The sequence below is a fragment of the Suricata suricatta genome, chromosome 1 (assembly GCF_006229205.1).
Source record: "Suricata suricatta isolate VVHF042 chromosome 1, meerkat_22Aug2017_6uvM2_HiC, whole genome shotgun sequence".
In the NCBI taxonomy this organism is placed as follows: Eukaryota; Metazoa; Chordata; class Mammalia; order Carnivora; family Herpestidae; genus Suricata; species Suricata suricatta.
In genome coordinates, this window is record NC_043700.1 from 98,643,185 (window position 1) to 98,670,377 (window position 27,193).

At 39.3% G+C, this 27,193-nt stretch overlaps 1 protein-coding gene across 1 annotated transcript in view; it reads left to right on the forward strand.

Annotated features, from left to right (window-relative positions):
* Window positions 1-26,692, forward strand: part of PDE5A (phosphodiesterase 5A) — a 145,019-nt gene extending 118,327 nt beyond the window's left edge. The window contains exons 15-21 of the mRNA XM_029941509.1: window positions 5,153-5,240; window positions 9,730-9,830; window positions 11,937-12,014; window positions 14,030-14,093; window positions 19,371-19,445; window positions 20,843-20,926; window positions 22,638-26,692. Coding sequence (XP_029797369.1) covers window positions 5,153-5,240; window positions 9,730-9,830; window positions 11,937-12,014; window positions 14,030-14,093; window positions 19,371-19,445; window positions 20,843-20,926; window positions 22,638-22,775 — 628 coding nt within the window. The 3' untranslated portion in view covers window positions 22,776-26,692. The remainder of the gene's footprint in view (window positions 1-5,152; window positions 5,241-9,729; window positions 9,831-11,936; window positions 12,015-14,029; window positions 14,094-19,370; window positions 19,446-20,842; window positions 20,927-22,637) is intronic.
* The last annotated feature ends 501 nt before the right edge of the window (window positions 26,693-27,193 follow it).

The window sequence follows — 27,193 nt, forward strand, 5'->3', positions numbered from 1 at the left end:
ATGGAACAGTGATGATGGCCGGCCTGTGCAGAGTCAGAAGGCTCACTGACCAGGGATGAACAGTATGAGAGTGAACAAGTAGAAGTTGTAGGACCTTTATAGAGAGCTATAAAACTAAGCCTATTTCGTGTAGTGAAGAAACAAGGAGCTGTTGCAGTGGGTAATAAAGACATTTAGGAAGGAAAGACCAAAAAGTAAGCTACAAGGTATGATGGGTAATAAAATAGGACCCCAGAGTTCAGCTACGAAGCTGTTACAGCAAGCTGGATATTTGGTGAAAATCACATACTGGCTATAGAGAGGAAAAGATGGAAGGAGAAATGTTTTTCAATTTAATATTGGACAGGTGGTTATATGCATGAAGGAAGGAGAAAGGAGGTACTTGTTCTGTTCCTTGGTCTTCTCTGCTGTCTCTTAGAGGAACAGGAGTGAGCTATAGTCATGGGCTGGCGTGGTGGCAACGGAATGTCAGCAGGCACTGAGGGACTCGACAGAGTGGTAAAGACAGTACAGGAATCAGTTTGTGAAGTTCAACTGAGGAGCATCTGTATTAGCCAAGAATGACATCATCCCTGATAAGTTTGGAGGGCTTGAGAGACTGGAGATCCAAATAAGAAAAAAGTGTATGTTCATAGAGTCCTAAAGTCACTAGCTAGTAATAATAATAATAGAAATTAACACTTAATATAATCCTTACCAAGGGCATTGGGCACTCTTTTTAGTACTTCATATATACGAGTTCCCTTAGTCCTTTGACCGTGCCACAGTGGCTGTGATGGTTATGGTGGTTAAGGGCCAACGTGAGTCAGATGCCTGGGCACGCAAGCGTATACCGGCTCCTCTTACCGTCTGACGTTGAGTGAGTCATTGAACATTTCTCTGTTTCCTTCTCTGTGTAATGGAATAATGACAGTACCTATCTTGTAGTTTGTTTCTTTGTTGTTGTTGTTGTTGTTGTTGTTGTTTTAACAAGGATTAAAAAGTATAAACAAAGAAGTACGTGGAACAATACCGGGGACACGTTAGATGCTCTCCAGGTTTTAGCTTCTTCAAAGGGCGATCTTATTAAGGACATATAGGACCTTAAGATCTTGCTTTGTCCCACGGTGAGACATGGATCAGGGAGTAGCAAAAATGCTGTGCTGTGCCCGGTAGCACCTAGAAGATGTGGAACAAAGAAGGGAGTATCTATTGTTGACATGAAGAGAGACTATCTGAAGAGTCAAGGAGGTTAAAAACTAGGGTCAGAAGGCCAAAGGAATCCTCACCTTGAATATCTGTAATCACATCTAATGTGATTACAGAGAATGCAAGGTAAAATAACTGCTGACTGATAGAATACAACGGTGATGATTTGGAGAGAAGTGGTCAGGTAAAGAATTAAATGGGGTCGACATGGTTTACAAAGAGTAGTTAAGAGATTTGAGCCCAGAGCAATCTATATTTATGCATGAGAAGCAAAATCAAGGGTGGTTGTTAAGAGTCTGTAAAAGGAGTACTGGGGTGGCAAGAATTGTTTCTCATAGAGAACTTACATTTTCTATTGATTTCTAAGGCTTCCTGTTTCTAGAAGGTTATTCTGACCTTGGCGCTGTCATCCTGATGCCACTCTAAGAGATGGACAGACTACTGCAGGATGAGAGGAAAATTCAGGGAAGGTGTATGGTCCATACGGAGACATCAGTGTGGGAATAAAAGTGGAAGCCGTGGTTTAAGTGGGCCCTTCTGACAGGCTCACATATAAAGAAGCAATAAATAGCCTTGTGTTTCTAACAGTAAAAAGCATTAGAATGGAGAACACATTGGTGTCCACGAATATTTCTGTAAACAGGAAACTTAGGGCATTTGTCACCCTTTTATGGATTCATAAATCCTTATTTTTAGAATGTAAGTGAAGGCACACACACATAATTTGCATTCATCTATCTCACAAGCCAAAACGTTTCTCTAATGGGAAACAGTCCCGTCTGCATTGTCTGAAAATGTAATCTGCGCCTGAAATTTTAACATGTTTGTGTTGTACGCACCTAATTGCATCTCTGGCCCAGCCTCTAACTAGGTCAGTAAATGGATGCTGTGTGCAAAGTGCTGTGGGTCATGAGCCAGCATGATGCAGTGAAAGGATGTGTTTGAATCCCAGCCCCACCTTATATATTGACCTTGAACAAGTTAGTCTCTCTCTGAACTCTTGGTTGTCTAAAAAATAAATGCTAAAATGCCAATTTTAGAGAGGTCTCAGCCTGGGTCACCCTGGAGGCACAGCTTGAGACAACCGCTGGTGTGCACACAGCTTCTTTGTGCATGTGATCCCAGGGAGCAGGAATGCAGGCCTGAGAGTGGGAAACCGGGAAGAAGGGGAAGCCAGGGGGGAAGATGAGTTACCAGCTGTCCACCCATCCAGGCAACTGATGCTTAGTCCTGCCAGGTGATTCTGAGAAGTCTTAGGAAATGAGATCCAGAACTGTGCATAAATGGCCAGGGACAAAGTAGGGAGGGGGCAGAGATCCACAAGTCCCCATTCCCCATTGGTCAAGGATGGCCACCATGGGCCATAACTCCTCCATAGCCCAGACTCAACACATGTGAATGCAGCGAGAAGTTCCTGGGAGCACCAGCAGAGGGCAGAGAGCTGCAGGGCGGATGCATGCGGGGGGGGCCACTGCGAAGTACCTGCTATTTGGCCTCTGCAGGGAGTCTATTAAATCATCCCTGAAACTGGATGCTGCGTCAGTGGCTGGGGTCAGAGGTGGGGCTGAGAATTCTGATGTGGTAAACAGAGTTGCCCCATATTAAATAAACATGAAATATAAACTACTTAGCTCAGTGCCGGACATGTTAGAGGCTCTCAGTAAATGGTAATTATTATCATTGGGGAAAACAAATCTGGCCAAATTCAAGAGGTTTATAGTCTAACACGGTAATAGTCCTATAAACAGCTAACAACTGGCAGAACAAAATGGATATTAAACTAGTACCATATGTCCTTGAATTTCTTTTTTTTTTTTTGATGTTTTATTTATATTTGAGAGACAGAGTGTATCAGAGAGAGAGGGAGACACAGAATCCGAAACTCATGAACCGTGAGATCATGACCTGAGCCCAAGTTGGATGCTTAACCAATGGAGCCACCCAGGTGCTCCTATACTTGGATTTCTTACATAAATGAAAATAACAGATACTCTAGACTCTTTTGCTTATCTACATGAAGTAAATGAAGAAGGCTACAATTGTCACGTTGAAGTTGACCTTAGCATAGTTAGTCTGAATGGTGAGAAAATGCTGTTGCCAAAATAGAGAATATAGAATGCAAGGTCGAATACAGGAGGGAGGCATCATTCTGTTTACCCTGGGTCCTCCATTTTCCTGCATCATCTCATCTGCTTCTATGGCTTGGATTATTGCCAGATGTCCACAGTTATTTTGTTCTAAGTCTACATGTCCAGCCTAGACCTGATACACACTTTTATATCCACTTGGTGGACATCAGGCACTTTAAAATCAATAGATCCAACACTGAATTAGACATCTTCCCCTCCATCTCCCATCCCGAATCCTCTTCCTTTTTTCCTGTGTCATAAATGACAAGGCACAAACTTGACATTCGTACTTTTCCCCTAGGAGAATTTCCACTAGGTCCCAACATTAAGATTCTTTGCCACTTCCTACCTCCTAAACAGCCACGAGACGACTCTACTTCTCTGTCTGTGGGATTCTGTCTCCCTAGTCCAGGCTGTCTCATACAGGCATTACTAAAACTTGGACTATGAGCTTCCCAGTAGTGTTCTAACTACTTCCTAGTATTCTCTGCATCTCCAGTTTCGATTCCAGCAAATTTATCTTTTTTTTTTTCCTAATCTGCTCATTTTACTCCATCCATTGTTTTCCCCTTGTCCAATGAGAAGCACAGCATCTGGTCCATTGTGCAACTCACTAAACATGGAGAAGCAAGGAAGATAGGCAGGAGTTAACTTGAGAAGGGTCACAACAACACAAAGAGTGGCAGTTTGGGGGTCAGCAGATATCAGTGGCAGATTAGACGACCGGAACAGAAGAGATTGCCCATTCTCCCACCTTTATTTCCCTTGTTTTCGGTTTTTTTTTTTTCCCCTTAAGCTTCTCTTACTCCACTCATTTTCTTCCCGTGTTACATTCCTCCAGTCTTGGGCAGCTTCTCTATCTTTAAATTAAATTAAAAGTCAATTAATGATTCATATAGTAGTACTAAGAAATAAGCCAGCTGTATTATCCAACACTTGTACTGTGCTTTACAGTTCATAAACCCCTGGCCTGTAAATGTTAGGAACAGAGACTTTCAGGAACTCTCACTTTTTCTTTTTCTTTTAAAGGAAAACTAATGAAAATTGTACTTTATATTCACATGTGAAGGGTCGTGAGAAATAAGAGAGGGCGGACTGTGCTTGACATGCTTTCGACCTTGGTTTGTGACTGCCTGTTACATGCGGTGAACTGACTACAATCCCCTTCCATTCCCTTTACTCATCCAAATGGTGTCGGCCATTTTCCCCGCATTCAAGGTAAAAGAGCTACCAGGACATCCTACACTGAAACAACCTGGGTCCCACATGGAAACTCCTGAGCCAGCTGTCTCCTTCTGCCCTTCAAAGGGGGTGTGCACCAGCTCTGCCCCGTTTCTTCGCCTTTCATCTGCCTGTGCATTCGTCCACCTCAGTCCATTCTCCTCAGATATGTAGGCCCATGTGAATATGCCGACCCTCAGTCTTATTTCAGATGAATGACTAGGATTGAAATTTGTTTCAGATTTTAAATTAATTGCAGTTTTGAAATTGAAAATGTAATTGGCACAAGTATTCCAGAACTTTTTTTCATAGTTAGAGAAATTAGTCCTTTGTCCTTATTCCTTCTACTATTTTATCAATATTAAAACCAATGAAAGTGTTCATACTTCCAACTGGCAGTGGTCACCCTGGTGTTTGAAAACAGTCTGTTTATTTCCGGGAGATTACCTCCCTCTTTTCCTCAGCAAAAGGAGAGAAAATTGTTAGTCTGATCAATTTTGTGAAGTAGCCTCTTTTTTCAGTAACCGACATTAAGAAGACATTAATAAACTGATACGTTGGGGAAACAAGTACTTCTTAAGCTGTTTTTCTCTCTTTAACCGAATGTTTTTCAGAAGCGAACACCCCCTGGCTCAGCTCTACTGCCATTCAATCATGGAGCACCATCACTTTGACCAGTGCCTGATGATTCTTAATAGCCCAGTAAGTACCTACTTTATGGCCGTGGAATTTTCAAAGAGAGCTTTATAAATTCAGTTTTATTTTTAAGTTTTGGACTTATTCCCAGCGTCATAAATTCTTGAGCATGCTTTATTCCTTTTTGGGTAAGGAAGGCAAAGCCAAAACATTTGAGATCTTCCCAGCCTTACTTCCCTGGACAACCCAAACTGTCTAACTGATGCCTGATAAAGGGTATCTGGTTACTCACTCTCTTTGGTTATGGCAAACTAGAAACAAACAAAACTAATATTTTATGGCTCTCAATTCTCCCCCCTCCCCTTTTTTTTTCTTTTGGCCAAATGAAGTGGTTTATACAGCTTTCAAAGGCTTGCTTTCACAACACCATGCCTGTTCCTCTTTCTGCTGAAACTTCTGACCACTAACAAGCTGCTATGTTAAGAAATTAAACTCTTCAAAGTTCGGTTAAATGAATATTTATCAGTGTAAGAAAGCATATGATGTGTTATGCTAGACAAATAAATGCTAAGGAAAATAAAATTAAAATAATGTATGCCAAAAGATTAACAAAGGTTTTCTATGTCTAGTTATTAGTGCTTTTATCTTCTCATTTTGATTTGTTCACTATTCACATTATCTACTATATGCACGTATTACCTTTATAGTAAGAAAAATGTGAACGTTGTAATTATTATGTGGAAGAAGCACAATGCATAGTAGATAATCTTAAAGCAATTTTACCTCCATCTTTTTGGGTTTCCCCCACATAACTAGTTCTTTTCTGAGCCCTAGAAGAAAACTTGGGATGGCCATGACTTTTCTGGTTGTTCTTTTGTAAGTAAAGGCCTTCTAATTACGTTAAGTCCCAAAATAGAGTATACAATTCTCAATTTAGAAACCAAAATGTCCAGTTCTGCATAATACTCTGGATTTTGGATTTGTTTTAAAGTTTCAGGTTCTCCCCCTACCACCCTGGTTGGCTTCTCCTAACTCCTTCCTCATCCCTAACCCCCCATGTAGATTCCTTCCCCTCCAGACTTGGAGATTAGGAAGGGAGGACAGGTAAGAAGAGGGGCAAGAAATTTCTCAACACATTGCTACTGTTAGGAGCGTCTCACTCTTTGTGCCTGGCAGGTGTTTAAACCAAGTTCTTTGCTTGTGGGTGAGTTCATGATGCCTGCCAAGTGCCCTCATTGTGGGGCTTTTCTACCAGATGTTTTTTTAACATGAATGATCTCTTTCTGGCTTAGTTTTGGCTCCTTCCCCCGCTCCTGAAAATCTGATCGTTCACTTTCAGCTCCTTTCCATTAAGGTTCTTTAGCCTTCTTTGTGGTCCTCTTGAAAAGGACAGGACTGAAACCAATCCAATGCCTCCAAACTTGGAGAATGCAAGCCATCCCATTTAGTAGTAACCTCCCCATTTCTGCCAAAGTCAGAGTGGCTGGTAAGCCTGTGTCTTGTCATTCAGATTTCCAGACAAGAGTTAGACACAAGACCGCTGTGGCCACTCCCACTCTCACTACACTACAGGAGACATATGTAGAGACTTCATGCCCCTGTCTTATTTGAGATGAAGGAGAACACAATCTCACCTCCCCTAAACATCTCAGTGTGAATGAAGGGTTAAGAGTTTTACAGCCAGTTTGGTAACCTCATTATAAATTCTGCATGCAACAAATGCCTGATTGGGTCCCAGTTAAGTGCCTGACTTCAGCCCAGGTCATAATCTTGCAGTTCATGGATTTGAGCTCCATGTCAGGCCCTGTGCTGACAGCTCAGAGCCTGGAGCCTGCTTTGGATTCTGTGTCTCCCTCTCTCTCTTCTCCTCCCGTGCTCACACTTTGGCTCTCCCACTCTTAAAAACAATAAACATTAAAAAAATTTAAATTCTGCATATAGTTTAATACAGATTGATAAAGTATGTGATTAATATGAATTAGTTCATGTGTGACTGGTAATTGACTGATGTTAGTGTAAGTGTCCAAGTTGTATTCTTTCATCCACAAGTTCTCTTAGATAAGGTACAAGAATTATGGGAGTTGAATTTTTGACCTTATACAAGACAGAAAAAAATCCCTCTGCTTGACTTTTGCTCAGGCGCCCCTTCTGCTCCATTTCAAGAATATTGAAAATGGGCATTTGCTCCCTTGCTCTGGACCACTTGCTTTAGGCTCCGAGGAGGTTGCTCTTCCTTTGGTGCCCACCTTAACAGCTGCCACACGGTTTCAGTGATCCGTTCCCATCCACGTTGTCTCTGGGCCCCATGAGCCGTCGCTTCCACGCCATTGTTTTGTGTGTCTTGACTATCCTCAGGGGGCCTCCGGAGCGGCCAGCCTGAGCCGACAGGGTTACCTCCAGATGCACCGGTTTTCGGTTTTGTTTACGCTCTGGTTATAAAGCTTCATGGGCTTTGTATGATTTGCCCCAGCACTATTTTTTCCCACAAACCATGTCATTTTTAATGTGTAGTTTTTCAGAACTGAGACTTCTAAGGAATTATAGGCTGTGTTGTAGTAGTAGAGACATCTGTACTTTCCTTGGGATTTGCTATCTGCCTCTTTTAAAAATATAAAACTTCCATTTTAATATCTTGCTTAGTTTTAAAGAAAGCAAATATGCTAAACTTTTTTCTAAAGCATATTTAACAGTATCCCTAGCATAGGTAACTATGTTATTAAATAACATAACTTACTAATTACATAGTACATTAGTACTTAGAAGAAATTTGGTTGTGTAGATGGCTGGTCTCAAATTATAAGACCATATAAACATTCTGTCTTTGTAAGCACCAAAACCTAAGAATTTACAGTCTCTTGGTTTTGGAAGTGAAAATAAAAATATAACACCAAAAGGTATTTCCTTTTCCATTTGAAATTGTTTTATCTTAAAATACACGAAAGTATCAGTTATTTTCTAAATAGTTTTCTTTCTGGCCCAGAATCTAAAGTGATTTCATATTTTAAACAATGTTTATGGTTGTAATTACAGATTCATTAATTAGATACATGCCACAATTTTGGCATCTAATTCTTCTTTTACTGGTGTTCTGGCCCTGGCCTGCCACACTCGGGAGTTTCTCTTTCTTCAGGACAAATCCTCTGCCTCCAGATGTCATTCCTATACCTCTGGGTTTTTCTTGGCCCTGAGATGTAGGAAGCACATCTGACTCAACTTGGGGATGTTGTTCTGAGTATATGCTGAATCCCCAAGGAATGTTTTATGTAGTTCATGCTCAGAGAGCCACTATGTCTTAAATTACAGACAAGAAATTTAAAAAATGGTTACATAGCAAAAAGTTTCTGTTATTTGCACCTGGATTAGCCACCTTTTCAATATTTCCCTTTTTTAATGTTTATTTTTTTACTTTTGAGAGAGAGAGTGCGAGCAAGGGAGGTACAAAAAGAGAGGGGGACAGAGGATGTGACGCAGGCTCTTCGCTGACAGCTAGAACTCACGAACGTGAGATCATGATCTGAGCTGAGATCAAGAGTGGGAGGCTTAACTGACTGAGTTCTCACAGCTGTTTCAACCGCGCTTGCTTCTTATGACCAGTCAGTCTGCCTTTGGCTCATGCCCCACACCACCCTCTATATCTGCATGTTACTACAGGACACACAATTTTCTCAATACTGATTAAGTTAAATTGTATAAATTTGCACCCAAAAACTGTTATTAGACTTATTACAAAAGCCATAGACGAATGATTCTTTAAATAATCAATGTTTAAAAGTTTTATTATTCCCTTCTAGACGTCCATTGACATGGCTTTGATTTGGGAAGACTTGGTGGCTCAGTCGGTTAAGCGTCTGACACTGACGCGCAGAGCCTGCTCAGGATTGATTCTCTCTCTCCCTCTCAGTCCACCGCAACCCCCCCACCTTGCTCTCTAGCTCCCTCTCAAAATAAATAAGAATAAATGCAAAAAACTGTGGCTTTGATTTTTCAGAATTTCTCTTGCTGTTATAATAGTTAACCTGCCCAAAGGACAAAGATATAAAGTTATTCAATTTTAGGCCTGGACTAAGACCTAAGGAGTAGAAGATTTGGAAAAACATGCATGTGTAGGTAGATGTACCATTATGAAGCTATATTTTCTTATAGGACAGGCTGATGGGGGTGGAACATAGAGGGGAAACATCATTTCATGGCATTTGAGTAAGCAGCATCCTCTGTATTCACTAGGTTAGAATACTAGGCATGTGTTTAAGATATATCACTAAATCTTCAGATTTTGCTTTTTTTTTTAATGTTTACTTATTTTTGAGACAGAGAGAGACCGAGCATGAGATGGGGAGGGCCAGAGAGAGAGGGAGACACAGAATCCGAAGCAGGCTCCAGGCTCTGAGCTGTCGGCACAGAGCCCGAAGTGGGACTCCAACCCACGAACCGTGAGATCATGACCTGAGCCGAAGTCGGAGGCTTAAACAACTGAAACACCCAGGCGCCCTCAGATTTTGCTCTTGTCAGACGCTTCTCCAGTGGCATGCTAATAATGGTTTTCTTTCTTATCAAGGGCAATCAGATTCTCAGCGGCCTCTCCATTGAAGAATATAAGACCACGTTGAAAATAATCAAGCAAGCTATTTTAGCTACAGACCTAGCACTGTATATTAAGTAAGTTTTAAGAAATATTCTGAGATAAATAGGTCTTGGAGGTGTTTAGATTGTTTCAAACTTTTTTTCCCCACAGGTTTTATTTTATTTATTCATTTATTTTTTAAAGTAGTTTATTGTCAAATTGGTTTCATACAACACCCAGTGCTCTTCCCCACAAGTGCCCTCCTCCATCACCACCACCTCTTCCACCCCCCTCCCCCTTCAACCCTCAGTTCATTTTCGTATTCAGTACTCTCTCAAGTTTTGCATCCCTCTCTCTCCCCATCTCTCTTTCCCTCTTCCCCTCCCCCGGTCCTCCATTAGGTTTCTCCTGTTTTCCTGTTAGACCTATGAGTGCAAACATATGGTTTCTGTCCTTCTCTGCCTGGCTTACTTTGCTCAGCATGACACCCTCAAGGTCCACCCACTTTCCTACAAATGGCCATATGTCATTCCCTCTCATTGCCATGTAGTACTCCATTGTGTATATATACCACATCTTCTTGATCCACTCATCAGGTGACAGACATTTAGGCTGTTTCAAACTTTTCAAATGCACTTTAGGAAGTTTTTAGATTATAAAGACAAATGTCCTGGCAAATCAAATACCTTGTGTTTCAAACTATGGTACAGTTTTTTAAGGGAAGCCAGAAAAGTCTACTCCTTTGGCATATGCCTTAATGCTAGAAATTACAGAATACAGGGTCGTTTCTTACGTTTATCTCCTGCTATGCCTCTGAAGTTGTGCACAAGGTAAGTAACCATACTAAGGTCATTCCAAGCTAGTTTGTCCAACCTGAAGGTTCCAGAGTCCATCTGCTTTTCCTCCTTCCCTCCACTTCCCCAGCTTCTGTCCATGTTACTATTCCTTTATACTGTCATCTGAGCCTAGGTGGGCAGGAAGAGGAGCTAAGTGCCAGACATATAAATCTTGTTTCTTTTTATTTGATTTTGGCAGAAGGAGAGTATTAATATAGAACTTTAATTAGTGACGTTACTGATTCAAAAGTTAGAGTGCGCATTAGAGTAGTATTTGTCATGCACGTCTACATTTCCCTGTAATTAAACTGCCTTTCTAAAAGCTAGGAAAGACCGCTGCATTGGGGCAGGCATTAGTTTCCCCCACGCAGACCGAGATCTTTGCTGCTCGGGTCGGGGCGAGGGGAGTCTGGCGGTCACACTTGGGCTCCCTGAAGCCCAGGCCTTTCTCCTCCCGCACAGAGATTCATATGTGTGGCTTTAACCACTCTTATGGGAAGTAAAAACAAACAGAACAGACACAAAAACCCAGATCCCAGGTATCTACTGTTTTACATCTAAAAATAACTGCACCTAAAGGTGTCGTGCCATTGAGTCTGGGAGCACTTAATTAGGATAAAAAAATACAGCAAACTTCAATTTATTTAAAGTGATTGCAGAATAAAGATGACCAGACTACCAAGAATGTGAAAATACCTGTAACCCCAAAGGCTGCCCAGACTTTCCAGGCCACAAAGGTCTCTCCTCAGAACCCTCTGCAACCTGGTTTTCATTTTTGGTACTCAAGTCACTTACAGTTCGTTTTGTTATGTAAGCTTTTTTTATGTTTGTTTTGTGTCTCTGACTAGATTTTAAACATTGTGAGGACTCGTGTCTTACAACTTCCCAAGATGCTTAACAGTGTTGGGCACACAGGAAGCATTGACTATACACTGAGTGAATAACAGTGTATACTTTTTACCCTACACCATAATGTATAAGAATAAGATATATGAAATTGAACTGAAGCCATATAGATCTGACTATGCCATACACATAAAATATCAGGTCATTCTTGGCATCAAATTTTAAATTTGTTTTATTTTCTTAAAATCATGCTTCAGAATTGAAATTACCATTATTTGTGATCCGTAGTTAAAAACTAAATGAGGTTTATTGTTTTACCCAAAGAAAATGGCACAAAGGAAGAAAGTGAGGTATTTTTCACTTTTTAAATGATGATTTCTATATTGGATTCTAAGATGAGAAAAAAACATTAGAGATTTTTTTTTTCCCCAAAAATTTACTCCGTGGGCCTTTGTTAGCTGAAGGAATGGAGCCTGGGGACTAATCATAACTACCATATGTTTTTCTTTGACTTTCAAGGAGACGAGGAGAATTTTTTGAACTTATAAGAAAAAATCAATTCAACTTGGAAGATCCTCATCAAAAAGAGTTGTTTTTGTAAGTACATTTACTGTCCTTAACGCTGAAGTTTTGCTCTCCAGTTAATTTTATAATGATCAGATTGTATTGCAATTACAATTATAATGTAATGAATGGTCTTAGAGGCTGTCAGAATTCTCTGGAGTTGTATAAAGGGCTGAATATTAATACTTATCTGAAAAGAAATGCATTTGCAAATTCAAGTGAATAAATCACTCTTTTGTCCTAGAAAGACCTTTCAAATGTGGTGGAATATCACTGCAAGGCTACAGGGTCCCCCTGCTCATATTCCCAGTTCTTTGGAATGGAAGAGCTGAAAATAGCACCCCAAAGCTGGTGGGAATAAAGAAGTAGCTGTGAAGTGTTTACTTCTCCTGACTGATGATGGAGTAGCACCAGCAGAACCCCGAGGTTTCCCTTTTCCTCGCCTGTAAGCCCGCCCCTCCCTTCTAGCTCTAGATACCATCCCTTTGCTGTTACTATTCCTACTTTTGCCATTTGCCTTTTGCCGTGGCTAGAACTGGATCCATAAAAACAGCAAGCAGTCAATAAAAAAAAAAAAAGAATGACACAGAACACCACGTTCAGCACTATTACAAATCTGAAGTCCACATTTCTGTAAATGGATTGACACTACTTACATGCAAATGAAGAATCAGATTATAGGAAAACATTACACAAATGCCTGGCTGTCTGTTCTATGTAACCATGCTTTATTTCATAGCCTCAAAATGTTTTTCGTAAGGGTCCCTTAGAAATGTATAGACATGTAGGAGCACCTGGCTGGCTCAGTCCGCGGACCAGGCGACTCTGGATCTCAAGGTTGTAAGTTCAAGCCCCATGTTCAGTGTAGAGATTACTTAAAAACAAAAATATTTTTTAAAAAAAAGAAAAAGTATAGACATACTGTTGTCATTAGGGAACAGTTTTTCCCAAAACAAAAAAGAAATCCCACCTTGGCTGCAAGTCTGCTCCAGTTTCCGCTCTTGCAGACAAGTACTCGTTCTTCTAGTGCTCGGTGTCACCACTTGAATTCATGTGTCCGATTTTAGTGAAGCTCATTTAGGAGCATAAAGTTCTTTGGAGGAGGCAGTTTAGATTGGCAAGCATTGAAATCTTTCATGAAAATGGGTTTAAGCAGTGATTAAAAATATCTCTGGTGCACTCACTTTTACCAAGAGCGTTGGTGTAAGAGGCAGAGTAGTAACAGAAAACCGTTTTAAGGATAACATGCTTTGAAGTTGGATTTCCCAGCAGGGACAAACAAGGGTTACTGTCCTTTGCTACAAGTATTTCTCTGTGACGGTGACTGGCCTTTTTTGTCTGTTTCTCCAAACAAATTATTACAAACAGGTATCTGGATCCAACATGGGAAAACACCTGCTAAATACAGAACCATTTTCATACGCTAGGTGCGGTACCAAGCTCTAGAGCGCCTTGTCACCAACCCCAGAGTCCGGTGTGGTTTGTACTTCTCTGAACAACAGGAACACTAAAGAGCCCTGTCCTCTCATATCCTTCTCTTTCTCTGGCACATAGTGTTTGTAAGTCAGAGCTTTTCACATAGAAGTCACTGCACGTGTCGAGTGCATGAGGATGACCACCCGAATTCTTGCTCTCAGGACCTTATATCAATATGATATCCAGTGTTACCTTTTAATGATTAATTATTAGTAATCAATGCGTTCTCATCTTACTATCCTTGAGAATGGAATACCAAGGTGAAAAAAAATAGTAACAGCAGGCAAGTTTTTACCCAGAGGTTAATAATTCCTCTCGTGCCAATCTGGAGCTAAATGAGGCATTTTTAGGGAAAATTCCAGTAGTTCAGTGGGCAACCAAAACAGTGACACTCTGCTATCACCGAAGCAGCCACACTTCCATGAAGTTGTTTCTGTTTCTTTTGTCTTTGTACTGCCGTCTCCACAGTTTAGGGAGCTTTAACTTAACCTTTTTACCAGTAACTGTTCACTGAAAATTTATGTTCACATGAAAAGTAAACAGTAGTATTGGGCTTCTTTCTCCCTTAACAGAGCGATGCTGATGACAGCTTGTGACCTCTCTGCAATTACAAAACCCTGGCCTATTCAACAACGGGTATGTTGCTTGCTGACAGTAAAAGTAGTAATTAAACAGTCAAAGTAGGAAAAGTCTGTATTCTTAAAGGTAGCTTCTAAAGTATTTGTGGAATGTTTTATATAATTTTTAAGTAGTATTAAAGGAAGATAATTGGACATAAGCAGGTTTTCTTTCGTAGAAGATTCATTAGCACATATTAATATTTATAACATATTAAGGAAGACAGCATCTACACTAACATGGCAAAACCTAGCTGCTGATAATCTCTAATTCCAGTACTACTTCTGGCTCACTTAGGAATGCTTTTTAGCACATTTCCTTAATAACCTTGAAAAACAGAAAAATCAAATTATTTTTCTTCTTCTCATTTTTCTTTATGGTTAGCCTACCATTCTATACCTCAGCTCTAAGTAGGCATTAATGAGTAGAACTGAAACATTTCCTAAGTCTTATAAATATAGGAAGTGTGGATACAAGGTGTCAGGAAGCACGTACTCAGGGCCTGTGGCTGGGAGGCTAGAAATACCTCCTTCTCTCTAAATAAGTAACTGCCATACCATTTTGCAGAAGCAGTAAAGGCCCTAGTTTCAGAAGAGGGACAGCTATACATGCAGGGATGTGTGTATTGTGGTTTTGTTTTTTGAGACCGTATTTTGAATCCTGAATGCACCACGTGAGACTGATGACAGCCTGCTGTTGGTCAGGGCCCTGATCTGCAGTCACGGCGCCCGTGGCAGCTTCGTCTCATGAAACATACATGCTGAGAAAACAGTATCAGAAGTGTGCTATCCGTGTGCCAAAGCAGACGTGCCAAACCACTCCAGAAAGGTGGTCTTTACTCTGTAATACAGGGGACGATACACCCATTTCTAAGTAGGGAAGGGAATGGAAGAAGGAAGGATTTGTCTTTTCATCTATCCTTTCTTCTTAATCAGATCCCAAAAAGGTAGAGCAATGAGGTTGGGTCCAGACATAAAAAGCAGTATTATAAAGCCTCTATAATTAGAACAGTTTGGGTGACAGACCAGTGGAACACAATAGAACTTTGAGAATTGCATAGAACATTTCATATATAATAAAGCTAGCGTTTCAAATAACTGGGGGAAAAGAGAGACTTTACTGAATAATTTTAGAGTGACTTTCACATCTTCTATAAACAAATGGCAAAAGACACAATTCAATCTATTCTGCATATTTAAATTCCAAATGGAGCATAGATTTCAAGCTGGAGAGTTAATTTTATTTAGAAGTGCTAAATAAAAACATTTGTGGATTCTTCTATAACTTAGGAGTGATAAAACTTTGCTAACTATGACTCAACATGCAGCAACAATAGAAAAGACTGATAAATTTGATTATATTAAAATGAAAAAAAATAAAGCGTTTGCATGGCAAAATATAAACAAAGTAGAAGTCAATGAGAAACTGGTAAAGATATTTGCAACTCATATTTGGTAGATAACCCTAATGTTAAAGAACTTGTAAAAAATAGAGAAAGAAAAGGCCAAGAATCCTACAGAAAAGTGGGCCAAACATTTGAACAAAAAGTTGATGGAATGTGAACGGCTCTTACTATGTGCAAAAGTTCTGAGAACTTCATTCATAAGAAAAAAATGCAAATTAGAACTATGCTGACACACACAACAACCTTACATAGAATCCCGTAACAGCTTCATCCCTGTTATAGTGGTAGTTCCCACAGCAGACGTGCTCCAGGGCGCCCAGAGGCTGCCTGAAACCACAAATAGTACTGAATCCTTATATATACTATGCCTTTTTTCCCTATACACGAATAACTATTGTAAAGTTTAATGTATAAATTAGGCACAGCAAAAAATTAACAGTAACTAAAAATAGAACAATTATAAAAATACTGTAATAAAAGGTATGTGGATGTGGGGTCTCTTTCTCAGAACATCTCCTTGTGATGACGGGAGATGATCACGTGACAGGAAGTGAGGTGAAGGATCTAGGCGTTGTGATGTAGCTTAGGAACTTCCAAATATATATCAGATGAAGGATCATCTGCTTCTGGACCACAGTTCATGCCAGGTAACTGAAACCATGGAAAGCAAAACCGGGAAAAGGGAACTACTGTAGTTAGAACTAGAAACAACCCAAACATCTTATCAACAGGAGAACAGCTAAACATACTGCAGTCCATTCCTTATTCAGTGGAGCCCTGCTCAGCAATAAGGAGGAAGTAACCACTGACGCATGCAGCAACATGATGTGTCTCATAAACACTATACGGAGCAAAAGAAGCCATACACAAAAGAATATGCCCTGTGATTTCATTTATATGAAGTTCTAGACCAGGCAAAACTAATCTACAGTGAGAGAAATAAAACAGTGATTGTGAGCAAAGGGAGGGAAGAAGAGGCAGGAATTGACTGAGAAGGGTCAAAGGCAATAGAAGTATTCCGTATCTTGGATGAGGTATTTGTTACATGTTTATATGCATTTGTCAATACATTGAACTCATGATCTATGTGGTTCACAGTATGTAAATTCTACTTCATTAAAAAAAAACTGAGATACCATTTCTCAGTTTGCAAAATCTAAAGTTTTATGATATACTATATTGAAGAAGTTGAGGGAAAACAAGGAATGAAAAAAATGAAGCTCTTTGGAAGTTTATAAATATACATATTCATTATTTACCATTACATCTAGGAATCTTATCCCATCCCAAAGATATATGGGAAAGAATATAAAAAGTATTTGTACAAGGCTATTCATTTTAGTGCTATTTGTAATAGCAAAGATTATAATAGCAAATATGCATCAGTAGGTTTCTGATTGAATAATTTGTAGCACACTTACACAGTGAGTTCTATGCAGTGTTAAAAAGAAATGAGGATTATCTGTCTCCTACTATGGAGTGATTACAAGGATCTACTTTTAAGTGGAAAAAAAGCAAGGTAAAGAAAAAGTATATGGTATTCTATCATTTAATTAAGAAGAGGGAAAGGGGGTCCCTGTGTGGCTCAGTAGGTTAAGTATCTGGCTTCGGCTCAGGTCATGATCTCACAGTGAGTGAGTTCAAGTCCCACATCAGGCTGTCTGCTATCAGCACAGAGCCTGCTTTGGATCCTCTGTCCCCCTCTCTCTCTTACCCCATTCATGTGTTCTCTCTCTCTCTTTCTCCTTTTCTCCCTCAATCCCTCCCTCGCTCTCTCTCTCTCAAAAATAAATAAGCTTAGAGAGTAAAATATGAATATATGTAATTATTTGCTTAATATTTTAAAAACCTAGGATTAACCACAAAAAAAAGTAATGATTCCCTATAAGGGAAGGAAGGAACAGGATTTAGGGAACCAGAACCATGGTACCATGTAAATAGTTTAAAATCATAAGGTTGAATTCTCAGCACTAAACCTTAAAGGTAAAATGAAACAAACTTGATTTCAGTTGAAAACCATAGTGATTTTAAAACAGTAATTTGACCATGTATCTCTTATTGGGATGTACCCTAAAAACAAAAAGGAATTACCAAAAAAAAAGCCTTTAAAACTGTTTTCAATAAAGTTATTATTAGTGGTAATTTTATGTAGATATTCAGTCACAATTGTAGATGATTTGGGATAAAAGCAAATAAAAAAATTGTATTGGTATTGTTGAGAGCTAGGACTGGCCGTGGGAGTGGAAAGATAAGGATCTCAGGTGGGTTGGGTTATGCAGAAACACCATAGGCCTGCATTTGAATTGAAATGTTGTGGGGGCGCCTCGGTGGCTCAGTTGGTTGAGCCTCCGACTTCGGCTCAGGCTATATGATCTCACGTTCCTGGGTTCTAGCCCTGCGTCGGGCTCTGTGCTACAAGCAGAACTTGTAGCAACTGAATTTTTATCTCAGAGCCTAGAGCCTGCTTCAGAGTCTCCTTTTCTCTTTGCCCCTCCCCACTCATGCTCTGTCTCTCTCTGTCTCAAAAATAACTGAAACATTAAAAAATTTAAAAAAAAAGAACTGTTGTATGAACATCTGTTGTGTCCTAGCTCCATTCTCTGAAAGAGCTTACAAATGCTGATCACCTGGTAGTAATGAACAAACCTAGTGCCCGCTCTGAGGTTCCTGAGTACCTCATTAAAGGACAAGGGCTCCAACAAAGAAATGTCTGATACCAGTTTTAAAGCAGGAAATGTACAGAATGAGCCTAGAGCAGGGAAAGCAGGGAAGCTTTCAAAGAATGATAGGATTATGTCAAAAGAACAGAGATGCCAACTTAATAGGCTCCACCTGGCCAAAATGGAGCAATCTGAGTATCAATAAAGATTGAAATACATTAAATATGTTTAAAATTAAAAGTTCAAAATAATAATAAAAATAATAAAATAAAACCTTCCCTGGTCATCTTTGATAGTTGCTTGGGAACCAAGTTACTTTTTTAATGGTAATTAAAGTAGAGAAAAATCAAACATTTCTCCTGCTTTGCTTTTTTTTTTTTTATCTCTTGTTTTTCTTATACAAATTGTACTTTAGGGTAACTAAATAATTGATGTGGGGAATTTTCTTTTTATTGTATTTCAACTAATAAAAGAAAAAGGAATGATTGCTTTGAATATCACCTTTTTGCAGCCATTAAGGTAGTGGATCTACTAGACAAAGATCATTAATGATCGCTAATATCACAAAAAGGGAGGCAGCCAGGCATTAAATAGCTCTTAATGGAAGTACACAGCACTGCCTATGAAGTAGTTAAAGAAAAATTTCAGTCTGGCTAATCAAGGCCCTAGAGCTCACTACCATTGTGTGGAAATATAGGACACAGAGAAACAGTAATCAACATCATAGGAATGCAATTAGCAAAATCCAGATAGTAGGAAACTGCAGGATAAACAACCCCGTTTATTTAACAACCACAAAAATTATAAGGAAATTTTTTTAGATAGAAGGATATACATGTAGATTAAAATTAATTTAAAAGGCACAGCAATCAATCACAATACATGCAGCTATTTGATATTGTGTTTTCCACAGCACAACAGGTGCTTAATAAATATCATTGCCTATGCATACAGATGGGCACACACTGCCTTTTCCCCCACTAACTGCTGAAGTTGAAATAACATGCTGCGTTTTTCTGCCTAATTTCAGATTACAAACCCTACCCTTTGTGATTAGATACATATTTAAAAGCAAATAAAATATAATTTCTATTATTGTTATTTTTATTATAATTTTGCTGATGTGGTTGAAAGCTAGATTTGGTAGATTTTATTATCTTTATTCAAAGACTCGATCCTATAGAGTTATATGCTTTTAACTGCCAAAACCTAATCTGTTATTTATTTCAGATAGCAGAACTTGTAGCAACTGAATTTTTTGACCAAGGAGACAGAGAGAGAAAAGAACTCAACATAGAGCCTGCTGTAAGTCTGAGACCTTGTTGGTGGGAATTAAATCAATACATCTCTTTAGTGTGGACTTCTTATACTTCTATGAGATTTTTCCTTAAGAATACAATTTCTTTTCATTTTATTTTTTTTAAAAACATTTTCCTTATTAAAAGAATTATACATGTTTATCACAGAAAACATAAGCAAATAAGAGAAGACAAAAAAGACTCTTTGGTTCATCATACTGTACCTACTTTTCTGTAATTTGTGTTTTCTATTTAAGTATCATAAGCTACTTTTCATTCTGGCAGATAAGACGTAGATCATGCATGTTATTTCTAGCGATTATCTGAGATAGATCAGCCATAGTCTGCCCACCACTTCGGGGGTGATGTTTGCAGTATTCACTGTTACCAATGGCACGTTGGTAAACATCTCTGCTGCTAACTTTTCTGTGCCATTTCTCATGATCCTGTTAGGAGAAATCACAGAATTGCTGTGTTGAAGGACACAGATTTTAAAGGTTTTTGATACTGCCTTGTTTACATAGAGTGTGGATCTCACAGACAAGAAAAAGATGCTTCTCAAACCGTTTTTAGCTTTTGGAATGAGTTTTTCCTGAAAATGAAGCATAGTCATTTTTTAAAAATTCACATGGACTTTTATTGAGCCGATGTTAAATGAGACGTGCTTATGCCCCCCTTTCTGTGTAGTTTCATCCACTCTGCTCTTTAGCCTTGGCTGGGCCCATCCCGTCTCACTAGTCTTTCACAGTTAACTCAGTGTCCTGTAATATAATGGGAGGCTCGTTCAGAAGCTCAGAATCTTCGTAGAAGGTCTGGGTAGCAGAGTGATGGTAACAGCTAATGGGGAATTTGCTTCATTTGAAACAAGTACTGTGACAGACTCAATGCTTCCCATGGGGTGCTGGGCTAGTCTGGTGCTCCAGCCGTGACCTCCTGGGAATAAGCAGAATGACATCTGCATAATCGTCACTAAGAAGGCTCTCTGTGTGAACTGAATTGTAATCAGCTGTGGCCTGAGTGGCTTCCCCCTCGAAGCTGAGGGTGTTTGATTCCACATCAATAGACCATTCAAAGCCTGTGTGTTCTCCAAATACGCGTCAGTGGTCAACTCTAGGGCAGTGGTTGACTCGAGTAGTGATGAATTCCGAGGGTGGTATGGGAAAGTCAGCCAGGATGAACAAGACAGAGGATCGGGCCTTTCTGAGCACAGTGCTGGCAGGGAGTGCAGGAGGCTGGCACAGGAAGGAGACAGAGAGGCAGGTATCAGGCCTTCGTCAGCTAACTCAGTGATTCATGTTTGGAGCCAACTTGCATTGTGTTCTTTAAATAAATGCAGATCTGTGTGTGTGTGTGTGTGTGTGTGTGTGTGTGTGTGTGTGTGTGTTTCTGTGTTTGTGTTTTCAGGATCTAATGAACAGGGAGAAGAAAAACAAAATCCCAAGTATGCAAGTTGGGTTCATAGATGCCATCTGCTTGCAACTATATGAGGTATTTATACAAAAACACTAGCCTTGCTAAACGTAGACTGTTACGAATTAAAACCTCAAGTAAATTGAAGTGATTAACACTAAGCCCTTTTTTTTTTTTTTGGCTGATGAACATGCTGGTTGCATTGAACAAGGAACACATTTTGTATTTGATTTTTCTCAAAAAACTTTAATTCATCAATGTATAACTATCTGCTGAGTGCCTACTGTGTGCTAGACTAGCAAATTGATGTAGGAACACTAAAAGGATTATATGCCAGTACTACCTTAAGGAGGTGTACTGTGCATACTTATGTCAGCATATTCATCTAAGCTTAGGCATCAATAAAGAAAAAAAATTGTCCAACTGTTTCTCATTATATAATGTAGCTTTCATATTATCAAGAAAAAAATTTTTAACGATGAAAAAAGGTAGCAGGAAGAATATTACAGGGTCCCATTTCCTTGCACCTACTGGCTTGGGATTTTTACTTTTTAGGTAAAGATATTCTCCCTAAAACATCCAGTTTACTAGTTTAGATGTTCATGCCCCAAATACAGAAAGTAGATGCTATCCTTGCTTTTAAAAGATTAAATAGGAAATTGTCTTCAGTTTTTATTATTTGGGAAAACGGCATTTATCATAGAATGTTAAGATTCAAACCCTAGAATCTTCGAATCCAGACGTTTTCACAATTCAGCAAGTTTAATCCTACATTTCATATGTGTGCAAGGATTTACTTCGTTTGAATCTGCTGTTAAAATCTATATACTATTGACATGTACTTTTACTGTTATGTATTATAGAAGTAATACTGTTCTTACTGGAGAAAAATCAGAGAATTATAATTCCCCTACTCAGACACTACTGTTAATATATTACTGTATATGCTTTATGACATTTTCATATTTTTCACTTAAATTTCCTTGTAACTCATAATACATCATAATGTATTTTTAAAGCCTGCAAAGTAGTAACATAATATACCTAGCCCTTTTGTTGAGTATTTACATTATTTTCAAAGTATGTACGGCACTATAATAGTTGGTAAATAATAATACCATGCAGAATTATAAATCAATCTTTATTATAATCTTGAATACAAGTCTATTTAAGTGCATCATATAAAACTATTTTATAGAAAAACACAAAACAGGGTGCTTGGGTGGCTCAGTTGGTTAGACGTCTGACTTTGGCTCAGGTCATGATCTCATAGTTGTGAGTTCAAGCCTGCATCGAGCTCTGTGCTGCCAGCTCAGCGCCTGGAGCCTGCTTCAGATTCTGTGTCTCCCTCTTTCTCTGCCCTTCCCCTACTGGCACTCTGTCTTCTTTCAATAATGAGTAAAAATGAAAGAAAAATTTTAAAAAAGAAAAACACAAAACCAAAGCAGTTCCCAATTACAGTCACACTTAAGGAGAGCCATCTGTACTAAAAAATAGCAAAATGTATTGTTTCCCTGCAAAGCGGATTCCACACAGATCCATCTGTAGCATAGCTCAGTCACGTGATTTTGGAACATGCCTGTTTGCTCTCCAGCATGTACTCCTTGTGTGTGTAGATTAAGAGGAATCATACACAAATGATCTGCATATTGTTCACACCACTTGTGAAAGCCCCCAGCGGTGGGCCTGCTTCTGAAATGAGTGTGAGATGTGGCTCTTTGAAAGAGACCTGAGGGGAGAGCTGGTTTCCTGGCTGCCTTCTAGTTGTTTGCTTTCTTTTTCCTCTTAGGCCTTGACCCACGTTTCCGAGGACTGTTTCCCTCTGCTAGATGGCTGCCGGAAGAACAGGCAGAAATGGCAGGCTCTGGCAGAACAGCAGGAGAAGACGCTGGTCAACGGGGAAAGCGGCCAGGCCAAGCGGAACTGAGTGGCCTGTTCAGGCAGAGCGGAAGTTTACAGACGGTGTGTCCTGCAGCATGTCTGGTTTTGCCATGCACTGTACAGATTTAGTGTATACTCGGCCACTGCTGTATTTTTACTTTTGCACAACTTTTAAGAACATAGCATGAAATGTTTTTAGGGGACTATTACATATTTTCTGTATATTTGTTTTATGCCACTGATCTGAGATTATCAATGATACCCACTCTTAGCACATGGGTAAGCGCGCTGTCCGTGATGCTGTGTGTACTGCAAAGTGCATGTTGAATTCTTGCACTGAGATTGTTTTGTTATTTGTTGTTTGGGGTTTTGTTTTTTGTTTTTTGGGGTTTTTTTGCTTGGGGGTTTTAAATAATTGTTTTTGTGTTTTCTGAATTATCGATCTTGTAAAGAATGTTTGGAATCTTTTCTTTCTCAAAAATAGGCTAGGAGAAAATTGAATGTATTCTGTGACATTTAAAACCTTCAAAGGATAAAGTGTTGTTGGCTGAGTGGACTTTAAGGGGAGAGGATACTATTTGTCAAGAATGTATTATCTTAACAAAAAAAGCTAAAACTCTGAAACAGATGGAAAGTACTAGAAGGCAGTATTGTTTAAAAAAAAAAAAGGTATTGTTTAATTGATTCGCTGTTTTTGTTAGAGAGCGGGCAGGGGAGCACTCTTTATTTCACATACATCTATCCAGAGACGACCCATCAAACCATCTCAGTCTGACCTATCCGATGGAAAGCAGGGGAAATCTTAGAAGACACTGATTTCACGGACTTCATGGTTCCGGATTTTATTGAGGGAGGCCTGTGATCCAGAAATGGAATGGCCATATCGGGCAGTGAAGAGAAACATTCTCTTGGAAGACTCTTATGAGTCAGTGAGTGTTTTGAATACTGAATTTCCTTTTTTAAATAACCTCCTTATCATTTTTCTTATACACCATAGTTTTTAAGTGAACATAGGTCTCAACAGAAAATTGAGGAAACAGTGCTAACTGGAACACTGACTCGAGGTGAGGTGTGACTGCAGATGAAAGGTAAAATGAACCATTACTTTTCTTTGTCAAAGGAAGTATAGAGAATAGTTTTAATTATATAAACAGCAACAGGCTATCCTTGATGTTGGGCTCAAACATTAAACAGTGTCTGAGTTTCAGTCACTAAATCGGATAACAAACCTCCCGGGGCCATGGTGCAGCCTTCTCAAACACCTTCTCTAAACCAACATACCCATTCTCCAGAATTCAACATATTCATGAACGTTTTAGAATTCTGAGAGTGTACCTTATATAATGTGACTTAATTCTTACCATTCAGGTTAAAAAAGAAAAAGGTGAAACAAATTGCGTTGCCATTACTTCGCTGTGGTAAAGGCTAGTCTAGGACGTTATCAGCTGTTTGTTGCTATATGTATTATTGTTGTAATACTCGTATTTTCAGGATGTTATTCGATTTTTATTTGATGTCATATAGGTGAGATCTATAAGATTGCCTCTTGGCGGCACTGGTGTGCAAGTACACAGGCTGTTACTAGGATAGCGGATCCGTACACGGTAGCCCCTATGCGTGCATACATAATTCCTTAGAGTAGAAAAACTGAAGAAAAGCAGTCTTCAGTGACCTTTTAATCTTACATGCTGTGATTTAGCAGTTATGCTAAAATTTGCAATCATATACTTTAGTAGTTTGTTTAGACCCATCTAATATATGCCACTGAGATGGATGGAGGTTTTGTATGTGTGTCATTTTAACAGGCAAGAAGATAAATTTAGATTAGAAATTGTTTGATTTACCTTTCGACGGTGGTTTATTTTACTTGACTAGTTTAGCAATTAAAAGAAGTTGGGTAGTACCATGCCTATTCTATTGTTGGAAGTTTAGTTCTCATAAGAAGAGTACTTCTTTAGCACCAGTTGGTACAAATAATTTTACTTTTTAGGAAAATCATTCAATACATAGATTAATATCTGGTACAGGGGCACAAATTAAAGCTTTAGTTCTTATGTGAATATTTTTTCCCATTATCGCCTCAGGTTGGAATACATATACAGTCTTCCGTCACCCTGCTCTATATTTCTGTTACCCAGAAGTTGTTTTTTCTGGATTAAAGTAGTTTTGTTATGGTTATAACTGAATGACATACCATTTCATTTGAATTTTCAGCTCTAAAAGTCCCCACTATTTTACTAAGTTGTTAAAAGAGGTCTATACAATCGCCGGCCTTCTATTTTTCACAGGCTCAGCCCTTGCCAGTCACAGCCCTGTGTGAACTTGGTGTGAGTCACTTGGCCTCTGGGCGCCTGAACACATGGGCTGCTAAAGGACTTCTGTTTGGGTGAAGCCTTTGTCTTCAAGGAGAACTTCGCAGAAGGCAGCTACTGTGTAAGCCTGGGGGTCCTGGAGACCACCGCCAGAAGTGGGATATTGGGCTACAGAGCCTGGTACCTAATCCCACATGTCATTTCCTGTTTCAAAGATTGAAAGCAAAACAATACATTTATTTGGCTTCTCATGTGGATGTTAGTGACTGTGAGATTTTGAGCACCTTGCCTCAAGGTCCAAACTCTGGACAATGGTGTTGTCACCACTGATCGCTTACTCATGAAGAATAGTTTCCTTCAATAAGAGTACTGAGATATGAAAATATATTGGAAATACTGGGTTCTGGGAGGAAGCTGGTCACAGATGTATTCTTGCCTAGCAGTGGAAGTGCCTTTACTTTCAGCGTAGAGCACAAATGTTAGGCCTAATCCAGTTTGATTTTCAATTTTCCCGTGTTTCTCACCAGATTTCACTCCTAACACTTTATAGGTCATCACATGCAGTGCTGTTTTGTTTTGCTTTGTTTTGTTCACAAGAGTGATTTTAAGATGAGAGGAGGAGAAGGTGTGATTGCTGTGCTCTCCTGTGAACAGCTGTAGTTAAATAAGGTGTAATTTAACTGCTCAGTATTAGACATGCAACAGTCCACCTTGTATCGAGGCCCTGCAGCACGTCAGGCACCGTGTCCAGCCAAGGAGACAGAGCAGTGACCTCAAGGAGCTCACCGTCCGCAGGAAGTGCTGGATAAGAGACTTACCAGCTTCTGATCCTGCCAATTTAACGTGAAAACATAGGGTATGTTATATCACTTGCGTTTTCGTCTATAGAATATGTATTATACAGTTTTCCAAGGGCCTTCTTTACCTGGAACTTACTAAGAATCTATCTGTGAACATCCTGCCTTCTAACAAGGATGGATCATCTAACCTGTTGGTAGCTTAAAGAATACCTTACATAAGGCGTCGTATACCACTACATAGATTTTTTCCCATTTGCTAGCCAGACAGAGCTTACTCGGCATTCCCTTAGACGGTTAAATCGCACACAGTTCCGGACCCCTTCTGCTCCACCACAGGGAGCAAGGAAGAAAGTGTTAGAGCTCACTCGGCCCTTCCTTATGCTTCGCAAAAGCTTGTGTAAACATGTCTTAATACATGTCATTGAAAGCAGTGTAAATAGTTGAAAATATAAATTTCTATTACGGTTTAAGAAAAGAAATCCTTATGAATCATCACTAGCCACTGTTAATATCTATTTGTATTCTTATACTTTTTCAATATATTTGAACAAATATATAGTTTCTAGCACTATTTTTGTACTAGGATGAAGGAGTTACTATGTATATTATGTTTAGCTTTAAAGTCATTTTAAATAATTGTGAGTGTTGATTTCTTATCTTTCTCCCACCATGAGAATCATGTCAGAGGACTCTTCTATGACAAAATCACTTTAAAGGAACACTTACCACCCACGATCCCTATATAATCAAGAGATTGTCAGAGTGGTCTTCTGTTGTGCAAACTCTTCACCTGTCAGTTGTTTACTCATTTTGCTATGCTTTGTAAAAATAAAAAGAAGAATGCATAAGTAGGTACGTCTAATGCGTGATTATTAGGGGAATTTTAGGCAGGGAGGAGGGGCCCGATGCTTTGAGAGACTTTGGGCAAGCTAGCCTTTGGTCATATTAGCTGAAAAAATGTGGTTTAATCAAATCATTCCCTTAGCCAAGACTCCTCTCAGTAATAGTCTTCTTTTTTATTAACATCCTTTGCTACCAATTTGAAGGCAACATTTTCCATACCTTCTACACTTGAAGTCAGTAACAGCTCTCTGGAGGGTGATTATTACCGGCTTCCTGTTGCATAAGGAGCTAAGGCTTTACAAACGGCATGAGCTGGATCCAAGCCTAGACCTGTCTAGTTTCAAAGCAGGTATTTATTCCATTTAGTTCTCTCTTTGAATTTTAATTGTAAAAGTTCTCATGCTTAGTGGATCAAATGGGCTATCTACAAGCTTTAGAGATAAGATTTACCACACCCAGAAGGTTTGGTTGTGTTTGGGTTTTTACTGTTAACATTCCTGTAGTTCATA